Source organism: Archocentrus centrarchus, chromosome 21, assembly GCF_007364275.1.
Source record: "Archocentrus centrarchus isolate MPI-CPG fArcCen1 chromosome 21, fArcCen1, whole genome shotgun sequence".
Classification (NCBI taxonomy): Eukaryota; Metazoa; Chordata; class Actinopteri; order Cichliformes; family Cichlidae; genus Archocentrus; species Archocentrus centrarchus.
Window position 1 is genome coordinate 13079234 of NC_044366.1, and position 21699 is coordinate 13100932.

General features: G+C 39.0%; 1 protein-coding gene across 1 annotated transcript in view; it reads right to left on the reverse strand.

Annotated features, from left to right (window-relative positions):
• Window positions 1-21699, reverse strand: part of edar (ectodysplasin A receptor) — a 40278-nt gene that overhangs the window by 16092 nt on the left and 2487 nt on the right. Inside the window, exons 2-6 of the mRNA XM_030757580.1 lie at window positions 19680-19735; window positions 18754-18958; window positions 17337-17555; window positions 5304-5378; window positions 1679-1798 (exon numbers count right to left, since the gene is read on the reverse strand). Of these exons, the coding sequence (XP_030613440.1) occupies window positions 1679-1798; window positions 5304-5354 (171 nt within the window). The 5' untranslated portion in view covers window positions 5355-5378; window positions 17337-17555; window positions 18754-18958; window positions 19680-19735. The remainder of the gene's footprint in view (window positions 1-1678; window positions 1799-5303; window positions 5379-17336; window positions 17556-18753; window positions 18959-19679; window positions 19736-21699) is intronic.

The window sequence follows — 21699 nt, forward strand, 5'->3', positions numbered from 1 at the left end:
GCCTTTGCACAAACACTGGCCATAGCCAGTATGACTGTTTGGAATGACAGAATCATTTTAAGTGCTGTAAAGAAACACCCTAAAACAACTGTTAGGGAAATCAGCAACAAACTGAAATCAGGAGTGAAGGTATCACAATCTACTCTCCACAGAAGACTTGATGAACAAAAGTACAGAGGCTTCACCAGAAGATGCTAAACAAGAAATATTGGAAGGCCAAGAAATACAGAGACAAGCCTCAGAAATTCTGGGACAAAGTTTTATGGTCTGATGAGTTGAAGATTAACCTTTACCAATATAATGAAAGTGCTAAAGTTTGGAGAAACAAAGGATCTGCTCATGATCCCAAACATACAAGCTCATCTATGAAACACAGTGGAGGTAATGTCATGGCTTTGGCTTGCATGGCTTCTACTGGGACAGGCTCAATAATCTTCATTGATGATGTCGTGCATGGTGGCAGCGGAACAATGAACTCAGAACAATTTTGTCTGTCAGTTTTAAGAAAGATGCAGGAGAAGGATAAGAAGGATACTTTGACATGTAGACTAGAGGAGTCAGTATCAAATGACCGACATTCCGATCAGTTCCTGAGTCGTAGCCACTTAAAAGGACATCATCTTTAAATAGGTAGTTGGCTGAGTTATTGTGATGATTTCTCTGCGTTATTATAGTTTGATCCAACAGTTTATGCATTATTTATGTAGTTTAATGAGCCCAGAGAATCTAACCTTGACTGAATCAACACATGTATATACATATATAGTGTAAGTATAAAGGGAATACTGAAAATATCAAAAGTCCGCAGCATACCTGTTTTTGCACATGAACTCCAGACAATGTTGAAAAAAAAATGAACATTGTTTCTTACATGTAGCGCACAACAATGTAGTCTCACTACACGAAAGTCTCCACTTAAGTTGAGGGTGCTGCCTGTGTTGAGTGTGCAAGAGGCAATGTTCATGACGTAGTCATTGGGAATTTTCTGGATATTTACTTGCTCTGGTTTGACATGGGAACAGTCACACTGTGTTATGGAGCTGGCAGGGTAAAGACCATACAATGTTCTGCTCTGGCTATGTAGGACATTTGCATTCTCACGCGCCGCTCCACCAGTAATGCTGAGAAAAGTTCAGAAATGCAGAGCATGCGTGAAGACACCTTGTAATTCATTTTGTTCACCCTTGAGTGCAGCTGTCTCTCTCAAGCGGGTGTGGCACCCCCAGGTGCCCACTGAAGCATTTACCTGCGCTTTGTTTGCTTTGGATGTTGGCAGACTGACGGGGGCTAAATCACTATGTGACTACTGCAAGTCATCCACTGTAATGCATGCCTTCACGTTGAAGTCAATGATAGCAATAAACCATAAAGAAATTGCTCATTTAAATTAAGGCACCCTTCACTGTGCAGCTATGTGTGCATGCTATATATTTGCATGTGTCTGTACGTTGGATTGTGGGTGGTCTAAGGAAAAATGACTCCTACGTTCAAAAAGTCAGTTTTTAGTTATATTTATCAGTTTTTGGATGGTCTTAATTTGAAGCCGATTTGCTACTGCACTTCCTTTACCAACTTTTTCAGTTCATTGCAACAGATGACTTGGTTTATGTCATACGTAAAAACTTATTTACAGCCGCGCACGATTATGAACTAAATGAGTGTGTGCATGCATTCTCACCATAGATGGCTCTTGTCCTGGCTGGCACTGAGGGCAGGCCTGGCAGCTGTTACTGGTCTGGTTGAAGAACTCATTCTCTCCACAGATGTTATGTTCTGCACTAGCAAACACACAACACACCTGGAGGGAGAGAAAGACAGAAAAAGCGAGTCAAGATCAGACAAAATAAGGACAAAACAAATTATGATAACTTAAAAACAGAAATGACAGATTCATACTAATGCAATCACAGGTTCACACTACTGCTGACAGACTCCCTGTGCAAGACATCTTTGAAACTGACAGACCCCCTCTAATGCTGGAATTGAGAATTAAATGCCTGATTCAAAGGCACGTCCATGGGGATTTCTTAACAGATTCAGATCTAATCTAACTAGAGCCAAAGGGATTCATCAATAGGTCAATATTAGCTATTTGTTGATCTATCAGCACCAGCATTTATAATTTCCAACAAAGAGATGTGAGAAACACTCATCAACCATGTTATGAGTGTTGATGTTGCATAGTTTGTCCACTAGAGGGCACTCTGCAAGTTCCCTCTTGCCAACACACAACTAGCTTATCCGGCCGTATCTGCCGTATTGTAACTGGGCTCTAAATCTAACACCTATGAAATGGAAATAATTAATGCTTAAAAAACACCACTGATAAACAAATTTTGTTCAGACGAAGCTATTTTGGGTATGGATACTGCTGTAGCTCAGATACACTGATTCATTATTATTATGTTCTCATTGGTGCATTTATTTGGGAATGCCTATAGGACGGACAACGATTAATTGTAACTGCATATTTAGTTGATATTAAATCAAGGTTTTCCCATCTTGTGTAATAACTAGTATGTATGGAATAAATACTGCATCACATCCAACACGTGAAATGCATGTAGACTATTTAAAGATTGGCTTTCTGATGTGTCAGCTATATTTTTCTAACTTTATAACACCAAACTGCTCAGAATTATTACGAGATAACAGCATAGATTCAGTGAAGTGGCTTCAGTGGATGTTACTTGATGTATTCAGTAAAACTACCTACTGCATATATTTTCTAATTGCCCTTAAGTCTAAATCACTAGTGTTAAGCCTTTTTTTAATAGAATATGATATTAATTTTACAAACAATGGTCCCATATAGATATACACAATAAAACAGGGCAGCTTTAGGATGTGGTTGCTATATGAGCATAGAGTGACCTTGGTGTCTCCACAGGGCCACAAATAAATGGCTAATATTATAGAGACTACAGCCACCACATAGTCTATAAGTAAAACTAACTGTCTGTGAATCAGCATCATAATTTTATCTAAAAATAAACAAGCAGCAAATAAAACAAACATCATATCCTGATGTCTTTGTCTGTGATAACTCAGAAGGAGACCATTGTTAGCTGTGTGCATGTTAAGAGTTTGCATGAGTCATGTTATTTTCTTGTGTGTGTTTGTGTATTTGTGGTTGTATTACTCACATTGTTTGGACACAAATAGCTATACAGTAACTCATTAATCTCAATCACTGAAGTATGAGGTGAAGACCTGCTTTAGACATTTCAGGTGAAAGTTAGGGTCAGATTACAGAAAGCTGTGGTTTTAGTTAGGATTTGGAAATGAATGTAAGTCAATATAATGGCCTCTGAATTATGAAAACATGACTGTGCAGCTTATCTGTTTGTGTGGCGTGTCACTGTAATTAGTAGCAGCTGGCATTTATAGCTTTACCAGCATACTTTGTCCTTTTCCAAACAAACTAACTGACTTTTAAAATTCATTGGCAGCCCAGACAAAGATGGAGTGAAAGTTAATGAGTGCATGACTAAGTCTCTCCATCTTCTCTCTGTTGTTTAATAACATCTCCCACTCCCTCTCTTCTCCCTAATAACCACCTCATGGCATCATAAGGCACTGTTTGAATAAATATACATCTACACTGTCAGTGTGTTTCAAGGCATGTATTATCTCATGCAGGACAATCTGTGATTTAAACCAGGATCAAACCCTTAGCTTAGCCTATATATGCCACTTTAACTACCACTGTACCATCTACATACAGTTCAAAATTATCTAATGCTGTCTCCACAGTGAATCAAGGTTTCTGGATCAATACTCACAATCTCTCTTAAGAGAAAACACTAACTCATGTAAGTGATGAATATTAGTTTTGGGTTATTAGAGACATTTTTTTTTTTAATTTGTCCCTATGGTTCCAAAAGTACTTTTTTCTTTAGGTAAATTTTGTCCCCAAAGGGCCAACTTCTCAGATTTCAGTGTCTCCATTATTTAACACAGACATACTGCTAGAAAGCAATCATCCTAATCCTTATCAGAGTTAGGAAAGCTCCTCCAGAACAGCTTGCAGCAGTTCACAAGCTAAGTAGCACTTCCTATGATGAGTAAACTAAACTTCAAGGGTAAATTTGGTATCTCCACATACTTAGTTTGCAACTAATAACAAAAGCATCTTCTTTCTTGAAATCATTCATTCTAGAGATAGCGTAGACTCACTGAAAGCAATCATTTTCTGCAAGTAATATTAAAGGTCACTGGCTGTTTATTGTCTTTCTATCTTTATTTATTCATTTAACCGGGACAACACACGTTAACAGACATCAATATGCCAAAAATATGCCAGATTATAACAAAACTGCTAATTTACATCTGGAGTCCCAGGACAGGTCGTTGTTTAAGATGAGCCTTATATGTGAGGTAAGTAGATAAGTAGTTGCCAGTAGTAGGCTATTCAAATTTTTAGTTCCCGTTAGTTCCAAATGTGCACCTGAGGCACCTCACAGTCCCCTCTAGTGGTGGCCCAGATATACTTGATATATATATTTTTTTTAAATAATCAAAACTCAGAAACTTTTTTTTTCAATGTTACAATGATGAAATAAAAATGTCTTTTTAATCAAGAATTTTAATGGCTTTTTTGATTAATTATTCTATTGAATCAAGTGTTGTTTCACCTGCTAATGACCATATGGTGAAACGATACTCAATATGTGAAAAACAAAAAATCATAAAGTGTAGGAACATACTAGACCTTCAGGAACGATGTAATTTACTTAAAATTCTGCATGTTAAATTTTACAATGCTGGATAACTTTTTAGCATGATTTTTAAAGGTTAAAATAGAGTCCAAAGTGAGCCCAAGATATTTGAACTCATTTAGAATCTCAAGTTACTCCCTTGTTGCCATAGACTTTATAGTAGTAGCTATCATCACATCTCCCGGGGGTTCTGGATTCCAATTGTTGTCTGCCTAGCTATTTTGTTTTTTTTGAAGCTAAAGTGTGTCAGAAAGCTTCCAGAAGGCTTTGACATCAAAACAGCCAGATTATAAAGATATTTGTTCTCTGAAAGGCTCTAAGGTTCACTAATTGGTCCAAGTGCTGAAGAGTTATGCAAGCTTCTGGCCCATAATACCACTGTGTTTTGCAGTGTCAAGTGTGGAGTCGATTTTGGCTGTGATCCATACTGCTGGACCAATATGTAAAAAAAGCGAGCAGAAGAAAATAGGAGGCCGAAGGGAAGGGGTGGACAGGGAGAGAAAGTGATGTCTCAAGATAGGTAAAGGAGAAATCTGATCAAAGTAAGGCAAAATAAACACAAGGCATGAGAGGAAAACTTACTAATAATGAGGACAGAAAGATTGACTTCTTCTGACCCCTCCGTTCTGACATTTTTGTGTGTTCTTCCTGGGAGAGCTGAGAGAAAGACAGACAAAAAAGGCTATTAATTGTAATTATATTCATCAAACATTCTAGCATTCACACTCCTGCATTAAACGTCAATCATAAACCAGCAAAGTTGTAAATCTCAGCATCCTTGCCAACAGTAGTGTTGTCAGTAGGGACATCACCCGTGTGTGTTTGTGTGTGTGTGTGTGTGTGTGTGTGTGTGTGTGTGTGTGGGGCCCAACTTTCACTCTAATGCTGGTATCACGTCATACACTGAAAACAAGTAAAAGCAACAGAACAGCCCGTGGCATTCTCCTGACTCATAACTACAAGCACACATCACCGTTGGCTAACCTCTGCTTCAATAAAGGTTGGTGATATCACTTAACAACATTTAATTATACGCCTATTTCTTTGTTATGCCTCCGTCATGTTTGGTGAGAAATTTTCTCCAAACCTCAAACTCAGTTGAAATGCAAGTAAAAACATCTTTCAAGATGGGTGTCACTAAAAAGTCCAACTAATATTTTATGGTAACCCGGTATTGCATTAGGGTGGATGAACCTGGCTTGCGGGAGGGTGCAAATCCCCCAGAGTAACACAGCAGATCAATAGATAAGAAATGAATCATATTATTGTTTGTACTTCAGTTTATTGTTCTGCTAAATGTAGGTTAAAGGGAAAAACACTTACAAAATGCCTAGGGTGCATTTTCAAATCATACATACACAGCTGCTGATATACTCAAGTGGACATCAGGTAAACAGTAATTAGAACATTTTGTGTTTGTTTTTGCAAACATGCTCAAATATTCTTTGTCTCACTGCTAAACGGTTTAATTAAAGGTTGTGTAAAGGACTAAAAGGCTACAAAATCACCAAGGAAGAGAAAGTTTGCTTAGTTTAGTATTTGCAAAAAGGACAGCTGTGTTTGGATGTAATGTTGTTGATAGCAACACTTCATAAAACATGTGTGTATTCCTCTTATTGTGCCAGAAATTAATGTGCTGTGTGGGATTGTGTGATTGCTTGTTTATTTCTTGGAAATGCTTGTGTTTCCAAGAAAATGCCTGTAATTTTAGTTACTGTTTGTCCTGCACTGAGTATGCAGCACTTGTGTGGGTGTTTGTGTGTGTGTTTAAGTACTCTTTTCACTGATATTGTGCTTGTAACATTAAATCACAACTATATCAGTGTCAACAGGGAATAAAATACACAAGTCTCTGAATAACTCAGTCGTTAGAATTAATTATAATTCATTTTTTCTGTTCATTTTATTAGAGCCACCTTCCCAGTACTGGCTTGGACCCCCTTTGCCTTCAGAGCTGCCTCAGTCAAGGTGCTGGAAACATTTCTCAGAGATTTTGATCCATATTGACATGACAGCAGCTGCGGCAGATTTGCCGGCTGCACAGGTGATGGTAGAGGCCATCTGCATACAGTGAACTCACTGTCACGTTCAAAAAAACCGTTTGAGATGGTCTGAGCTTTACATGTCAATAACATGTCAATAACACAAGATGGATAAACTGTGGTCATAAAGGGATGGACAGGTATGTTTTGGCCTTTAAACAATGCTCAGTTGACATTAAGGGGCCCAAAGAGTGCCAAGAATATATCCCCCACACCAGTACACCACCATCACCAGCCTGAACCATTAATACAAGGCAGGATGGATCCATTCTTTCATGTTGTTTTAGGCCATCGTGGGACAGCAGAATTCAAGACTCACCGAACTTCTATTGCCCAATTTTGACGAGCCCATGCAAACCATAGCTTCAGTTTCCCATTCTAAGCTGACAACAGTGGCACCTGATGTGGTCTTCTGCTGCTGCAGCCCATCTGCTTCAGGGTTGATGTCCTGTGCTGTAACTCCGTTGATTCCTATCAGTTTGAGGCAGTGTGCCCATTGAACTCTAACCTCGGGCATCAACAAGCAATTTTCACCCAGAGACCTGCTGCTTCCTCAATATTTTGTCTTTTTTAGACCACTCTCTGTAAACTGCAGAAATGATTGTTTGGGAAAATCCCAGTCGATCAGTAGTTACTGAAATACTCAGACCAGTCCATCTGGCACCAACAACCGTGCCACGTTCAAAGTAAAGTAACTTAAATCACCTTTCTTCTCCTTTCTGATGCTTGGTTTGAACATCAGCAGGTCACCTTGAGCATGTCTACATGCCCAAATTCATGGAATTGTTTAAATGTGATTGACTGATTAGATATTTGCATTAACAAACAGTTGAACAGGTGTACCTAATAAAGTAACACGAGTGTACATACTGTGCAACAAACACAAAATTTGCTATATTCATGTGTGCATGCACGGCATATTATAGTCACAGAAAGTGTGTTTTTCTGCCTTTATATAAAAGGCCCTAGCACATGCTAAATGGTGTAGATGACACATCTGCATCGCATCAACACTCACTACCAGTCCTGAACTTAATACCAGAACACATTATGCTGATTATGCTATAAATACTATAAATAACACTGCAAAGGAACCACACTTGTGGAGATTAAAACTAACAGATTGTTTTGTACTTTCAACTCACAAGTGTGGCTCAGTAGAGTTAACACATTTTACTTCCTGCTATATAAAAACCAAATAACGTTTTTTGTTTTTTTTTGAAGAATCCACAAAATCCCAGCCTGTTTGAATCCTGATTATATGACCATCATCAATCAAAAGAACATTGTGCAGATGAGTATGTGACCTCATTAAAATCGCTCATTAAAATCAATTTCATATTGTTCTGTGATATCCTTTTAAGTATGAATCAGTTTAACAGTCATCAAGATGTATTCATGGAAATGAACCACAGTGCTATCTCTAGCAGCACTGGCTTTCATCATCCATCAAGGCAATGACTCCCTGACATTTACCAGTAGTTTTAGTGGCTTAAATTTAAAAACACTGACAGCTGAACTTTAAATCCACCTGAAATTGTCAAGCGTATCAAAGTATTTTTGGGTACTATATAAATGTGTTTGAGAGACGAAAAAGGAAGAGACCACAATTATCTGATGTCAGAATCTGTCTGCTTCCTGGCTCCAAACATCAGATTTCATTCTTCCCTGTCTCACACTTGAGTAAAAACCTTCTGATCTTCAGTGATGGCTAATTCTCCAAATTCAAAGGTTTGATCATGCTTAATTACAGCATGCACATACGCGCACATTAACACACATATATGTGGTCTATAAATGCAGGCTTAATTGCACAACTCCTTGTGGTAAGACCACAACCGGTTGTGTGTGTGTGTGTGTGTGTGTGTGTGTGTGTACGTGCGTGCGTGTGCATTTGTGTTTGTCTGTTCAAGAAGAGATAAAAGGGTAGACAGTGTGTTTTTTTTGTTTTTTTTTTAAATCAGGAAATGAAGATCTGCCAAATGGCTACGGACCCCCTCAAGGCTACTCATTATGGGGTTAAAGTGATACAGTACGCACACAAACCCACGCACAACACACACATAACTCCAATACGGCAGCGTTTGAAGATCTTGGTGCGCTTCTGACAGTCTGCTTTACCTCTTTCAACCCTCTCGCTGTCTCTCTAACCTCAGCTTTCTCTGTCGGGGCAGGTCTCAGATGAAAGTCAGCCCAAGCCTTTTACCCCCCAGGGGCATTAATCTTCTAACGATCCTAAAATCTCCGATAAATAACCCTTCTGTCTTTAGCTGTATCATTACTAAGTAAGAGTTTATGCTGTTCTTAGTAACACAGCAAATATACTGAGCAGCCCCCTGTATGAATGCGTGAAACGGTATTGTTCAGCTCACTCTTCATGGATACAGTAGTAAACATTTTTTAAAAACCTTTTGGTGCCTCCCTGTCTTCATTAGCTCTGTCTTCATGTCTGCTTTTGATTTGGTCGCATCTGATTGCTGCTTTTGTTAGCGTTAGAAATTCAGCAAGAAGTCCCACAAAGGAGGAGGCAATTTATCTCGCTTCATTTCAAAAATGCACAATTTCAAATACATTAACCTTAAATGCCTATAACACAAATCAACAAGACGTAAAGAAGGGATCTTTTACCAAAGCTACTTGGCCTACAGTGACAAGTATAATGCCGTAATGTTGCTAATGTTCCAGAGCAGAACTTCAAAGCAGGTTAAAGCCTGTACTGATATGGACTGCACCAAAATGTGACAGCCAAATGTGACAGACTTAAAGTCATCACAGTAATTTTTACACCCTGTAGGTGAAAGAAGATGTTCTACTTCCGTAGATTAGATCATACAAGCACTAAGCAGATAGACAGTACTTCCTTCTGGTTAATTCTGTACTCTTGTCCTCCTTTTTGTGCAACTCAGGCACTGTACCACCCATAGCTGTCAGTCAATCTCTTAATATGCATAAATCTGCTTGTATTTTTGCAGTAATGCTTTAGACTTTTATGCATAAGCGAATTATGTTTCTACAAAGAAAGCACTAAAGACTGTAAGTTTGTAAGTGCTCTAATTCTGCTAATTAATGTATAGGGTCTCAATTACTTATTTACCTTTTTTATGGGAAATGGACTAATCCATGTTATGAATTATGTCAGATGTCATTATTAGGAAACAATAGTCATATCTCACTACTGAAATTCATACTGACAAATAAGATTTTATTTCATGGGCTGTGTAGTAGACTGTTTGGAAGCTATGCATCTCTGTGTGTGTATGTGTGTGTGTGTGTGTGTGTGTGTGTGTGTGTGTGTGTGTGTGTGTGTGTGTGTGTATGTGTGTGTGTGTGTGTGTGTGTGTGTGTGTGTGTGTGTGTGTGTGAGAGAGAGATCATGATATCTGAGCAGAAACTTTGGCAGGTGTTTATATGAGGCTGTCCACCCTCAGAACCAGATAGGTCATCTGTTAACCTATAGTTAGAAGATCAAGTCTTGTAACATGTTTAAAATTGTAAAAATGTGTATTTTAACTCAAACCATGACCTTTTCATACTTCTAACTAAGTAGATTTTCTGACCAAAATGGGTGAGAATGAAGTAAACGGAATGAAGACAAAACTTGAAAATCGTCTATACCTCTGGGCTCCTGGTTGACAGGCCAGTGTTTTTGTGCTCTTCAACCCCTCCTGTCTTCCAATACACATTTTTACAGCTCATAAAAGTGCAATTTCTCATATATGTCATTCAGGATGATCTCAGAAAGTACCTCACAAGGTAGCTGTCTATTAATTAGAATGTAATACTAATATTATCAATTAGCTGGGAACTAGAAGAGCGAGGAGTCCTGCAGGATATGGCCCAAACAGACAGAATCTTAACATTAGAGAGTGAGCCTGGGATTAAATAAGGAGAGAGAAGAACCTGAGATGCACTAACTATGGCTAATTCACGAGGATGCTTGGAAAACTGACCTGTTATGTACGTCCCAGAAGGTCCCACTCACCCAGACCTAGAGACCAGTTGGCAACAAGTTGGCAACCACATGGCAACCGCTGATTGCTAGGAAAAAAGAGCATTTTCCAGCTGGTTGCAAGTGGTTGCTGGAAGATTGCTTGCTCTCACTATGTGAAAACGGTACTGCACTGAAAACCTCATTGTTTTAGTTGCTGTTAGATCACTAGCAATGTAAAGGTTTTACACTACATGTAATTTATTCTTACCAATGGTCAGCCAGTGGTTTATCATAGGGTCTTTACTGGACTTTGTAATGATGGTGACAGTGTTAAACATTGCTCTTTCCTGATGCTGGCCCTTTTCTCCTTTATCACTGATTTAATTCCACTTATTAAGCTTTTTCTGGGAAAAAAGCCATGTCTATTTTGCTCCATCTTTCTGTGCCCTCCTACCTCTATGTCATTAAGTAATGTTACAGACGGATTGTGTGGAAAATGGCTTTTCAGCATCAGTGTTTAACCCCGTAAAGGATATTTATTACCCTGACTTCCTGCCCCATTAAGTATTAAGCCAATCATTTGCCAGGGAACACAGCCAACAAGCTAACCAATGTAGAAAATGAAGAATGTGGTAAGAGGATGGTTTGTGGTCTCTTGAAAATCACTTAATTTCTGATGACAATCAAATCAGCAGCAGAGTCCAGCCTTTTTTCATCCTGGGGTTTCTTGGGTTTTTTAAGAGGAAAAATCTGCTTTCCATTTAAATCATTCTTTCTCGTACTTTTTTCATTTAACCAACCCCCTTTCCTGTCTTAATGACATTTTAATGACAGTGTAACTCCTTGTTATATAGATAAAAATGCATGTAGGAATAAATTCTCAAGGTCATAAATAATTTGCACAAAATCTGCATAGAAACAACTGAGGTTTTACCCTGCAAGACAATCATTGTAGTACTAATTCATTTCACATATTAAAAAAGTAATCAAGCAATTACACAATCTAATACACCCAGTACACTCGAGGATTATTATACACTCAATTTGAATGGCAATAAGAAGACTTTTTTTTTCTTTTTAGCCAATAAACCTGCCAAACCCTGCCATAAACACATTCTTGCATAATCCAACTAGGTCATAAACAAGTTCCAAAGTTAATCAGTGCTTTGTTTAGGAACTCTATCCCTAAAAAGGCAAATTATTTGATCCCTTAACAGACCAGTGCTCAACCTGCCAAATCCAAACAGAATCTGAAACACATGCAATAAAGTCTGAGCAGCCTGTTTCTCTGTGTGTGCAGCACCACACCTCAATCCCTTCTGTTTCCTTGTAAAAGTAACAGTAGTTACACTTCAACATCACCATCTTGTCTTGACTTCATACCAATTACAACCAAAAACTAGATGTGATATGATCAAATGTAAACTACTAGCGCTGGGACATTATGCAAGTCAATTATCTGAATTCTTGTAGGTAATAAAACTTCAATGGAGCAAGTTTCCAGATAAAACAGAAAGCAGAAAACCACAAATTTTGTGGATTTCCCCTCTATCAACTTTCTGTAGTCTATCATTTAAAACTCCAGCAGCCCTGATAAACAACTCTTTCTAACAAGACTTATTTTAGCACAGATTTTTATTTCTAAATTGGACAGTACCTCTTTTTATATATATATATCTGCTCTGTTTTGTTTTGTGACAGGTTTTACACCCAAGGGGATAAATCATTGAAACACAGAAGAATTAAGTAAAATTTCACACCGTAACCTTAAATTATAAAGAGATTAAAACAAAATTATAAGCATGAAACTCATACTGCAAGAGTATATAATCATCAGAAAAAAAGAAATAAACTATTCTACTCAGCGTGACACCATGTCATTAACTGAACAGTGGCCATAATCAAATACCTGTGCTTTACAACCTGCTCAAAACGCATCAAATCACACCTTACTTCTAAACACTGTGTAGATTTCAATATTAATCCAAGCGTGTGTCTAAAAAATGTGGCCAATTCACTGTCATTTAAGTATCCTCAGTAATCATAAGTGCCCCAACTGTCTTTCTCTTCTCAAGTGAATTATGAAGGAGGAATGTGCTGCTGGCACTTTGTCTCTTTTGCAGGCAGCTGGAAAGTAAATACAGGGGTGGTGGCGGCGGCAGCAGGCCTGTCAATCATATTAGACCAACCGCTTTCACCTTCAGCTGAGTCAGGCCATCAACATGCCTCAAAACTTCAATTATTGGATCTCACTGACTAAAAAAAGTCTTTACAAGTCCTTGAAGTCAAACTCACTGAATAAAGTAGCCATCAAGGCTCACTAATGGGGAACTAAATGAGCCGGGAATAAATACATCTGATTTGCGATGTCATTATGGTCTTAAATTTGATGTGAAAATAAACGCTGATTAAAGGGATTTCCAACTCTGAAGACATACCAAACCTCAGACAACAGCTGGCTCTTGTCTCCTCACTAAATATCCATTAACTCCAATTCCACCCAACAGCATCATCATGGTCTGTCACTGCGAGCCGTATTTTTATAGAAGCGACAAAACGTCCTCTGCACAGTGTGCAGTGGCTCAAATATCATCAGGAAGACTGTGATAAACATGTGCCGCTATAAGATGTGATAAAGAAAAGCAGCTCAAACACAGATTTGGGTCCTTGATGATGAATAATGCACATATTTCTTAAGCAGAACAGAAACACGTTTAAAATAACTCGAGCACGCAAAGCAAAATGTGTGTTTATGTATGTGTGCGTGCATGTGTGATGTTTCTTCATCTCTCTGCGTCTTTTGATTGGTTTAATTACAGACTTACTGTCAGCTTCCCACTCAGTGCGCAGGAAAAACAAACTCTTAGGGCACATGAAAAGAAGTCGCAAATGTCTACACACACACACACACACACGCGCGCGCGCGCGCACGTGCAGCACACACCTATCGCAGTTCAAGTCAGTCAGCATGCTCTTTGATTCTCTGCCTGCCGGTGATCTGTCTTTCATCGTCTCCACTCCTTGATCCCTTGTTCTCTCTTTAGCTCTGCTGGGGCATAACATCTCTCTCCCCGGCTCCACTTCTGTCTCTGTTTATTTTGCATTGATTGTAGGTGGGAAGCTTAATCTTCTACCTGAAATTCCTCTGTATGTCTTATTCCTTCTCTCAATACACCTACAGTAAAGAAAGAAACAACTTCCAAAAAATTTACATAAATATGTTTTGGGGGTGTGCGCCCTAAAATGTTTCATCGGCTGACGCTTCTCAACAGCGCAGTACTCTTAATCACCAGAGCGAGTGTGTTTTAAAACACTGGCTTTAAGTATAATCAATCTGCACTGCTCACTTCTGTTTCTACTATTTGTAATATTTAAAAAATAATAAGATAGGTGTGCCTACTAAAAGCTCTCAAAACAAATCTGTGGAGTTTTCTAGAGCTTGCCATGGAGGGATAATTTAAGTCGTTTGCACAGCAGCTTGTTTTGATGGATGGTTTTGGTTGTGAGGGAAGCTCCAAATTCAGCAATTTAAGGACTTACACTTACATTTTGCAAACCATCAAAAGCATGATATATACCTTCATCTGCCACTTCATACCTGCTCATCATCACTAACAATGCAAGGAAGACGTTAAATGAATCATGCTATCATTAGATCTTATAGATCCTATGTTCATCTGCACAGGTGCCCCAGCTTAGTGCACTGATGACATGGTCCTTCACAGACTTTCCACCTACCAAATCTCTCAACGTGAGAAACATTAGCCCCGGAGAATAAAGCATCCTTGGTGTGCAAGAATTCCTCTAATTGCCAACCAGCACAGGACAACCTGTTTTAATTTCGTCTTAAGGCACAAACTTGCTTGCGTGTGTTTATACAAACTTTGATTTCCAAAACCACGCGGAGTATTTTTTCCATAATGTAAGAAATGAAGTGCCAGATCTCTCTCCGCAGACTCTGTAGAAAAGACATTGATGTAGTAGGTTCCCCCTACACAGGATGAATCTTAAGTAGACACAAATTAGACCACAAACCTCAATTTGATTAAAACTTCCCTCCCTGGGGTCTAAATGGAGAGGTTTCAGCTGCTGATTTATTATTGGTTTGTTAAACTGTCTGTACTGTGCATGGGGAAATAATAGTGGTGAGAATGAAACCTATGATTAGAAAAGCTTTTTTGCTTTTATGTTGCTTTGCGGAGATTATTGCAAATAAGTTAAAATATAATGAAGTGCAGCAGCTACCTCTCATTGTGTCTGAGACCTCCTGGAGGTCCTTGAGGAAGTGCAATGAAGAACCACTGTCCTATCTTAGGCTGCTGACTTATCTATCCAGGCAACTGCTAATAATGAGTAATTAATGATCAGGCCAAGAAGATGAAGCTAGCTAATTCTTCTGTATTGTCCATAAAAAACTGTCAGTTTCATATTTGAGCTATATGCTACCAACTTTGAGCAACTTCAGTACACTGATATAGAACAGAGATTCTAATTTGAATTTACAGCAGGTATTTCATGGCTGATGTTTGTCTTTTCCTGTTTCAGAATAGCTTTATAGGCAGAGTCAAGATAAAGACATTTTCCAGTGCTTTAAAAATCTCAGCAAGTCTAAATGTACTTTCAAATTAAGATATCACTTAAGATATCACGTACTTCTTTTGTGCATCAGTAGGCACAGTTTGTTTCATGAAACTGTCACTTTAGATTTGCTTTGTTGCAAGAGCTTGTTTGTGTTTGCATATTCATTGAGCTAAACTTTTTATTTTACAAGTGTAAAACCAAAGCAGAAGCAAATAAGCAAAGTATTATTAATTCAAGATCATTTAAAAGGTTTGAGGAGCCGCCATGCTTGTTTTACAACCCTAAACTGAACATTATAAAACTAAGGTAGAAGCATAAGAGTCAAATATTTACCTAGCCTGCTTTTTTAATTTCTAAAAGTAATAAATACTTCCAAATAAATGGAACTATTAATTTGTAGATGGAGGTGAAACTGAATATTAAGCAAAATAAACAGGGTTACTTTAACTCTTGCACAGTGGTGGTAAGCCCTTTTGGTTCCAAGACTCCACCAAACAGCTAAAATAATGAGCTGAAATAACTTCACTACCATAAGTAAACTCCAAATGACGTGTTTTAGTTGAGTCTCCTCTTAGATGTGTGAAGCATTGACGAAACATTCAACCCCAGAAGGCCTCCTGAGCTCTATAAATTTCTGCATGGGGGGAAATGGATATGCTCCGTCTATTGGAATCAGCTGTGACATCTAGCATAAATTTCAACATTAATACTTTCACAAGAAAAACACTTGCTATGATATCACTCCGCAATAAATAGCTATTGTTTGAATCCCAATCCTGAGCAGTGAGTAAGTAAACAAATTTTCCATTCACTTCAGTCTACTATAGGATGATCATGACTACAGGCGCTGGCTTTGTTAGTTTTTCTCCCTTTATCCCTTTAATCCTCAGAAACCATATTAACTTCTTTTGAAGATGAGTTACACTCCCTCCTGTTTCTTCTCTGTGTCTCCTTTGCCTTTCTACCTGTGAACATGAAAGATTCAGTGGCAGCAGAGATGACTGCGCTGGGGGCTGCAGGGGAGAGAGAATGAGAGTGAGGGAGGGAGAAAGTCAGAGCAAGAGACATGGGAGGGGGGGGGGATCGAGACGGATTGATTTCCACCTCCAGCAGCTTCAGTTCAAAGACAGCCAGCAGACTTCAGAGGCTCAGCAGGACCCGGCATGTCCCCAGCCGGGCCGAGCTGCCTGTCTGCGGGCAGGACTTCCCCTGGGGGCCCTGGGGCCTGGGACAGTCAGGCGGCACCAGAAAAACAATTACGCAGACAGAGGAGAAAGGTGTGCAGGGTCACTAATGCGCACTAGCTCAAACACACAAAAGTGTCACAGGCAAATTAAACAGCTTACATTATAAGTATGACATGACTTGCTATTCATGGAAAGCTCTATAATTATTCACTGATAAGGAATTATTGATCCAAAGTGCCCAGCTGCTGTCTGTTTTTCTAATCAAATCCATCAGCACAGTACCTAAGTCAATGCATAATCAAACCTTTATCACAAACCAAGTGAGACCTGCGCTATAAAGTCAGAAATGTGAAAAATGTGAACAATGGAAAAACAATCAAATTTTTCTACCACCTTAGGCTAAAACCTTTGCATCAACATGCACAGTAAGCTACCTTTAACATACTCCAGAATTATTTAGCTATATGCTTGTTACACACTCACTGTTAAAAAATGCATTTCTTGGAGATGTCATTCATGCAAATCATAACACTGCACACGTATTTATCCAGTTCACTTTAACACAACCATATAGTACTAGATGATTATATCAGCCTGTCAGGTGTTTAAATAAACGTAAAAAGGCTGTTTTGTGCGTTGTTGTTTTAAGTCATTTTTGAAAGGACTCGCCAGTCTGATGTTAGTGTAAGGTCCGCTGATTCTTTATCATTTCCCATACTATAAAGAATAACAATTCATGCATTTTCCCTTTGATTGAGAATTACAGTAAAGCACATGTCTGCTTGGCATAAAAAAGTGTTGCTCAGGAATTTCCCCGAGTGTTGCAGCAATCCGTCCTTGCATTCCTGAGAGCGGAGCTGATCGCACTTCTTACCTGGAGCTCAGGCGCGGGGGGCAATGGTCTGGTTTCTCCTCTGCACTACCGGTTAAGCTGCCAGACGATCAGTCCTGGTAATTGGTGATCAATCTCGAGCGTGGAGCCGGGTGAGCATCGCCGAGGGACTGACTTGGTGTCTCGGAGCTTTGACTCCGCAAACCCAAATTTTGTGTCAGCCTCTGCGTCGCTGCTTGTCGGTGTGTCTGCAGGCTCCTCCTTGATAAGAAAAAAAAAATTGAAAAGTTTTCTCTCCGCCCTGGATAAGAAACAGATTAACGTGGCCCAGGTAGACCTTCTTTCAGAGGGGGCAATTAACGTGCTGCAGGCTACAACTCGACTCTGCCATCTAGCGTCCACAAGGCCACGGTGGCATGAATGTGGACTGAAAACAAGCGTGCAGATATAGTTTGCACTTACTACATAGAAAGTGCTTAAAGTCTAATTAACCAGAGACTAATCTGTATCACCAAAGTACTTTATGTTTAGGTTTAAAGGGTCATAAGGATATTTCCACAACTACCACATCTACTTCTGCACTCTCAGCTGCTTCATTTCACTTGGGATGATGTGAGATGATGCATTTTATTGTTTGCTTGTTTGCTTGCTTGTTTGATTGATTGATTTGTTTTGTTTTTGCTTGTTTGTGTGTTTGTTTTTTGGAGGTGGCAGAGTCAAAGATGTTAAGATTTTCATTGGAAGTGACCAGGATGAACAGGATTAGGGTTAGAGTATATCAGGGGGACAGCTGAGGTTGAGCAGTTTGAAGACAGAGTTTGAGAGGCAAGGCTGAGATGGCTTGGACATATGAAGAGAAGGAATAGTGGATACAGTGGACATAGGATGTTGAATCTGGAGCTGCCAGGCAGGAGGAAAAGAGGAAGACCTCACGGGAAGTTTATGGTTGTAGTGAAGAAGGACATGCAGAGGATTCCTGTGACAGAAGAGGACAGGGTGGGATGGAGGTAGATGATCTGCTGTGGTGAACCCTAAAGGGGGCAGCCAAAAGAAGATGAAGAAGAAGAAACCTACACAGTGAGGGAATAACAACAACAGAAGGTCAAATGACACATTACACAATAAATAATAATTACCATATTGCTGTTGTAGGTGGATAGACATAAGTTGCATGTTAGTACTGACACTATACCATTAAACTTCTTTATATAAACACCCAGCAAATACCCCACTGCCACACACACACACACACACACACACACCTTCTTTCTGATGATAAACAGAAGGCATAGGTTGAGTGTTTCTGTGATGTAGCTAACTGGTGCCTGATGTCTGAGTTGGACTAAACCTTCGACTTTAGTCTTCCTCTCCCTTTCCGCTCCTTCTCCTTTTCTCAGCCACAGGAAGAATGAGATAAAAGAGGGGCTTTGAAAACACTGGGAGGCCTGTAATTACTTACTCTTCATCTCTGTGTCCGTCTATCTGTCTCTCCCTCCCGCTTTCATGTCCTTTTTTTTCTTTTACTTGGTCACTTTCTGTTTTTTCCCACTTTCTTGGCTCTGTTTTCAGTGTCTTCTTCCTCCTCCATCCTCTTCTCTCTCTCTTTTTCAGTCTTCCCCCCCTCCTCTTTGGATCCTCATTGATGTCTGTCCAGGACTTCCTGACTGAAATGGAGGATGAGAGGAGAAGAGATTAGATGAGAAGAGGGGATAAAGAGAGGATGAGAGGAGGATAACAAGAAAAGTGATGAGTTCTGCTGAGAGAATGATGGTTACTCTGTCACACACCGGACAAAAACACATATTAAGCAAAACCTGTATTTACTATGATAGCTGGTGGAGCACACTTTATGTTTAGATAATATGAAATAGATGATGAAAGAGATGCTATAATGAGACAAGCTGGGACAGATGAACCCTAATGTGATGAATTTAGTAAGAAACGGAAATAGTTATGAGATAAAGGATTATTTACCATATAATATTCTAAATATGGAATGCAATATATGTAATACATCTTATACATACATAATGTTGTACATCTGGAAATGAAAGTAAGGTTTCAAATGATTGAAGCCTTAGATTGATGCTCTAATGACTCATCTGGTCTGGATTCAAATCAAGGAAATATCCTGATTTCCACCTGCTAAATTTGTGTACTTCAATATAATATATTTGGTTCAAAGACAAGACAATCAAATCACTGAACATCTCACTCTCCTAAAACTGTGGCTTGATTCCTCCGTCAAAAGAGAGTCAAATGAAACAATGTTTACAGTTTCTTGGTTGTAACAACGGTCACCTATTCTCAGATGTTACAGATGTAACACACTATATGCATTATAAATTATTAATCCCTAAGAGTAAGGAGACAAACACATCACACCTGAGATTCGTCTGGAGACAGGCTGCACTATGGACAGGTTGCTAGTCGATCACAGCCTAACACAGAGAAAAAGACAATTATTCATGCAAACATTGTAAATAGGGGTAAATAGTTTTTTCACAGAGTTGCATACAGATCATTTCGGTCACTTAGTTATCTTACTTATCAAATATGTTATCGTTATGTAGTTATGTTGTTGCTGTTTTCTCTCACTTTAATATAAAAGTCTGCCTTTATTAACCATGTGCTAAACAAATGAGGTTTACAGTTACCATTAGCTGGTGAATAAATCTGAACATTAGTGGGAAATATTTAGTCTCTACAAAGTCTTAACATGCATTAATGTAGGACAACCAAGTTTTAAAGAATCAGATGAGTACAGCAGCTGTCACAGAATGGCTACCCTGTTTATAACCTCACTAAGCTCCAATCAAAGCACTGCCGCTCTGAGAAGACACAAGTCAGTGGAGGCCTAATTTCTGCTTCCTATATTGAATTAGGCTGACTTGAGTTTGCCAAAACACCCTTCTTATGCCTTTTATAAGGCCTAAAATGTTAAAAAGGTCCAGCATTATTAAATGAAAATTCATAAATGAATTGCCGGCCTCTTCTGATTCATATAACAACAAGTTTTTTTTAGTTCTCCAGTGGATCTCAGAGTTATTGTTCAAATGTGGACATTTTTCAGTACTATTAGTAACCAGTTTCCATTGAAAGTAAAAAACAATACACACACTGCACTAGTGAAACTACCTACAACAGACTCTATGACCTTGCCATTACCCCTGGAAGTCTTCCAGTGAGAACACACACCTGCACCACTCTTCAGTGAGAAAGCAAAGAGCCGGTTGCCATGGTAACTGTCGTGTCAGCTAACCTACTTTTGCATGAAGGAAAGACATTGGCCGTTGAGAGAGCGGTATATGGTATAGGTACATGGTACATGGTAGAGATCCACCCATTCCCACACACACGCACACACACACGCACATGAACACTAAATGTTCATTATATTTTAGTACCTCAGGCAAACAAGATTTCATCTCTCTTCAGTTCAGTCCAATGAAATTGTTATTGATAAAGATTGAGATAATATAGGCGTCTGCGAAACTTCGGTGAACTAGATTCATGCAGAAGTAAACAGCAGTAGGAAAACCAGCAGCAGGGATGTGAATGTAAATGAAGCTGAAGTGAGGTCAGCGCAAATCAGGTTTATTTTCATGGCTCATCACAGCAAGAATTTCCCAGAGGACGATATCCCATTGCAAAATAACTACACTGCAGTAATAAAAACAATAGGTTATTTATTTATTTTAAGAATAAAACTAAACATTGCAGTACACTATGCAGTAAAATTAAATACAGAGCAGAAAACACACGAGGCTCATTGAAATCACTCACAAGGCTGACTGTAACTTATTTTGCAAAGCACTGAGCAATCTGGTTGCCATCTGGGGACCCTCTCTCCTCCTTAATGTAGAAATAAACTCAGCACAAATGTACACATAATGTACCTTAAATACAGTATGAATTGATTGTATGATTATATGAAAAATAGCACTTTATGCATAATCTTTGTGTGCAATCATCGCAACATCTAAAAGAGAGAGTACTAACATGCAAAACAACTGCATGTCCACTGCAGCAGTGAAGCGTGTGGAGTGCATGTGCATTCATTAGTTGTAACATTGTTAGACTCTGTAATTTCCCAGACAGTTGTCTAACCCTTATATTGCCAAAAAAGCTTGTTATCATTCCTAACTGACACATGTGCTGGTTAAACAGCATCCACCTTTTGTCTGTTATTGACAGCACTGCATCCTACAGGGAGCCCTGACGATCCTGCTTAAATGGATTGAGAGGATTTTCATCCAATAATCATTTATGTTAGCTTCTCTCTGTAGTTCCCCTTTAATTCTGAGTCATTCGCTGTGAGGAATTGTATTAAGTAGATGAAAGACACTGAGCATAAGACAGGAGAGCATATGATAACGAGAAAGAGAGAAGGGGAGAGGGAGAG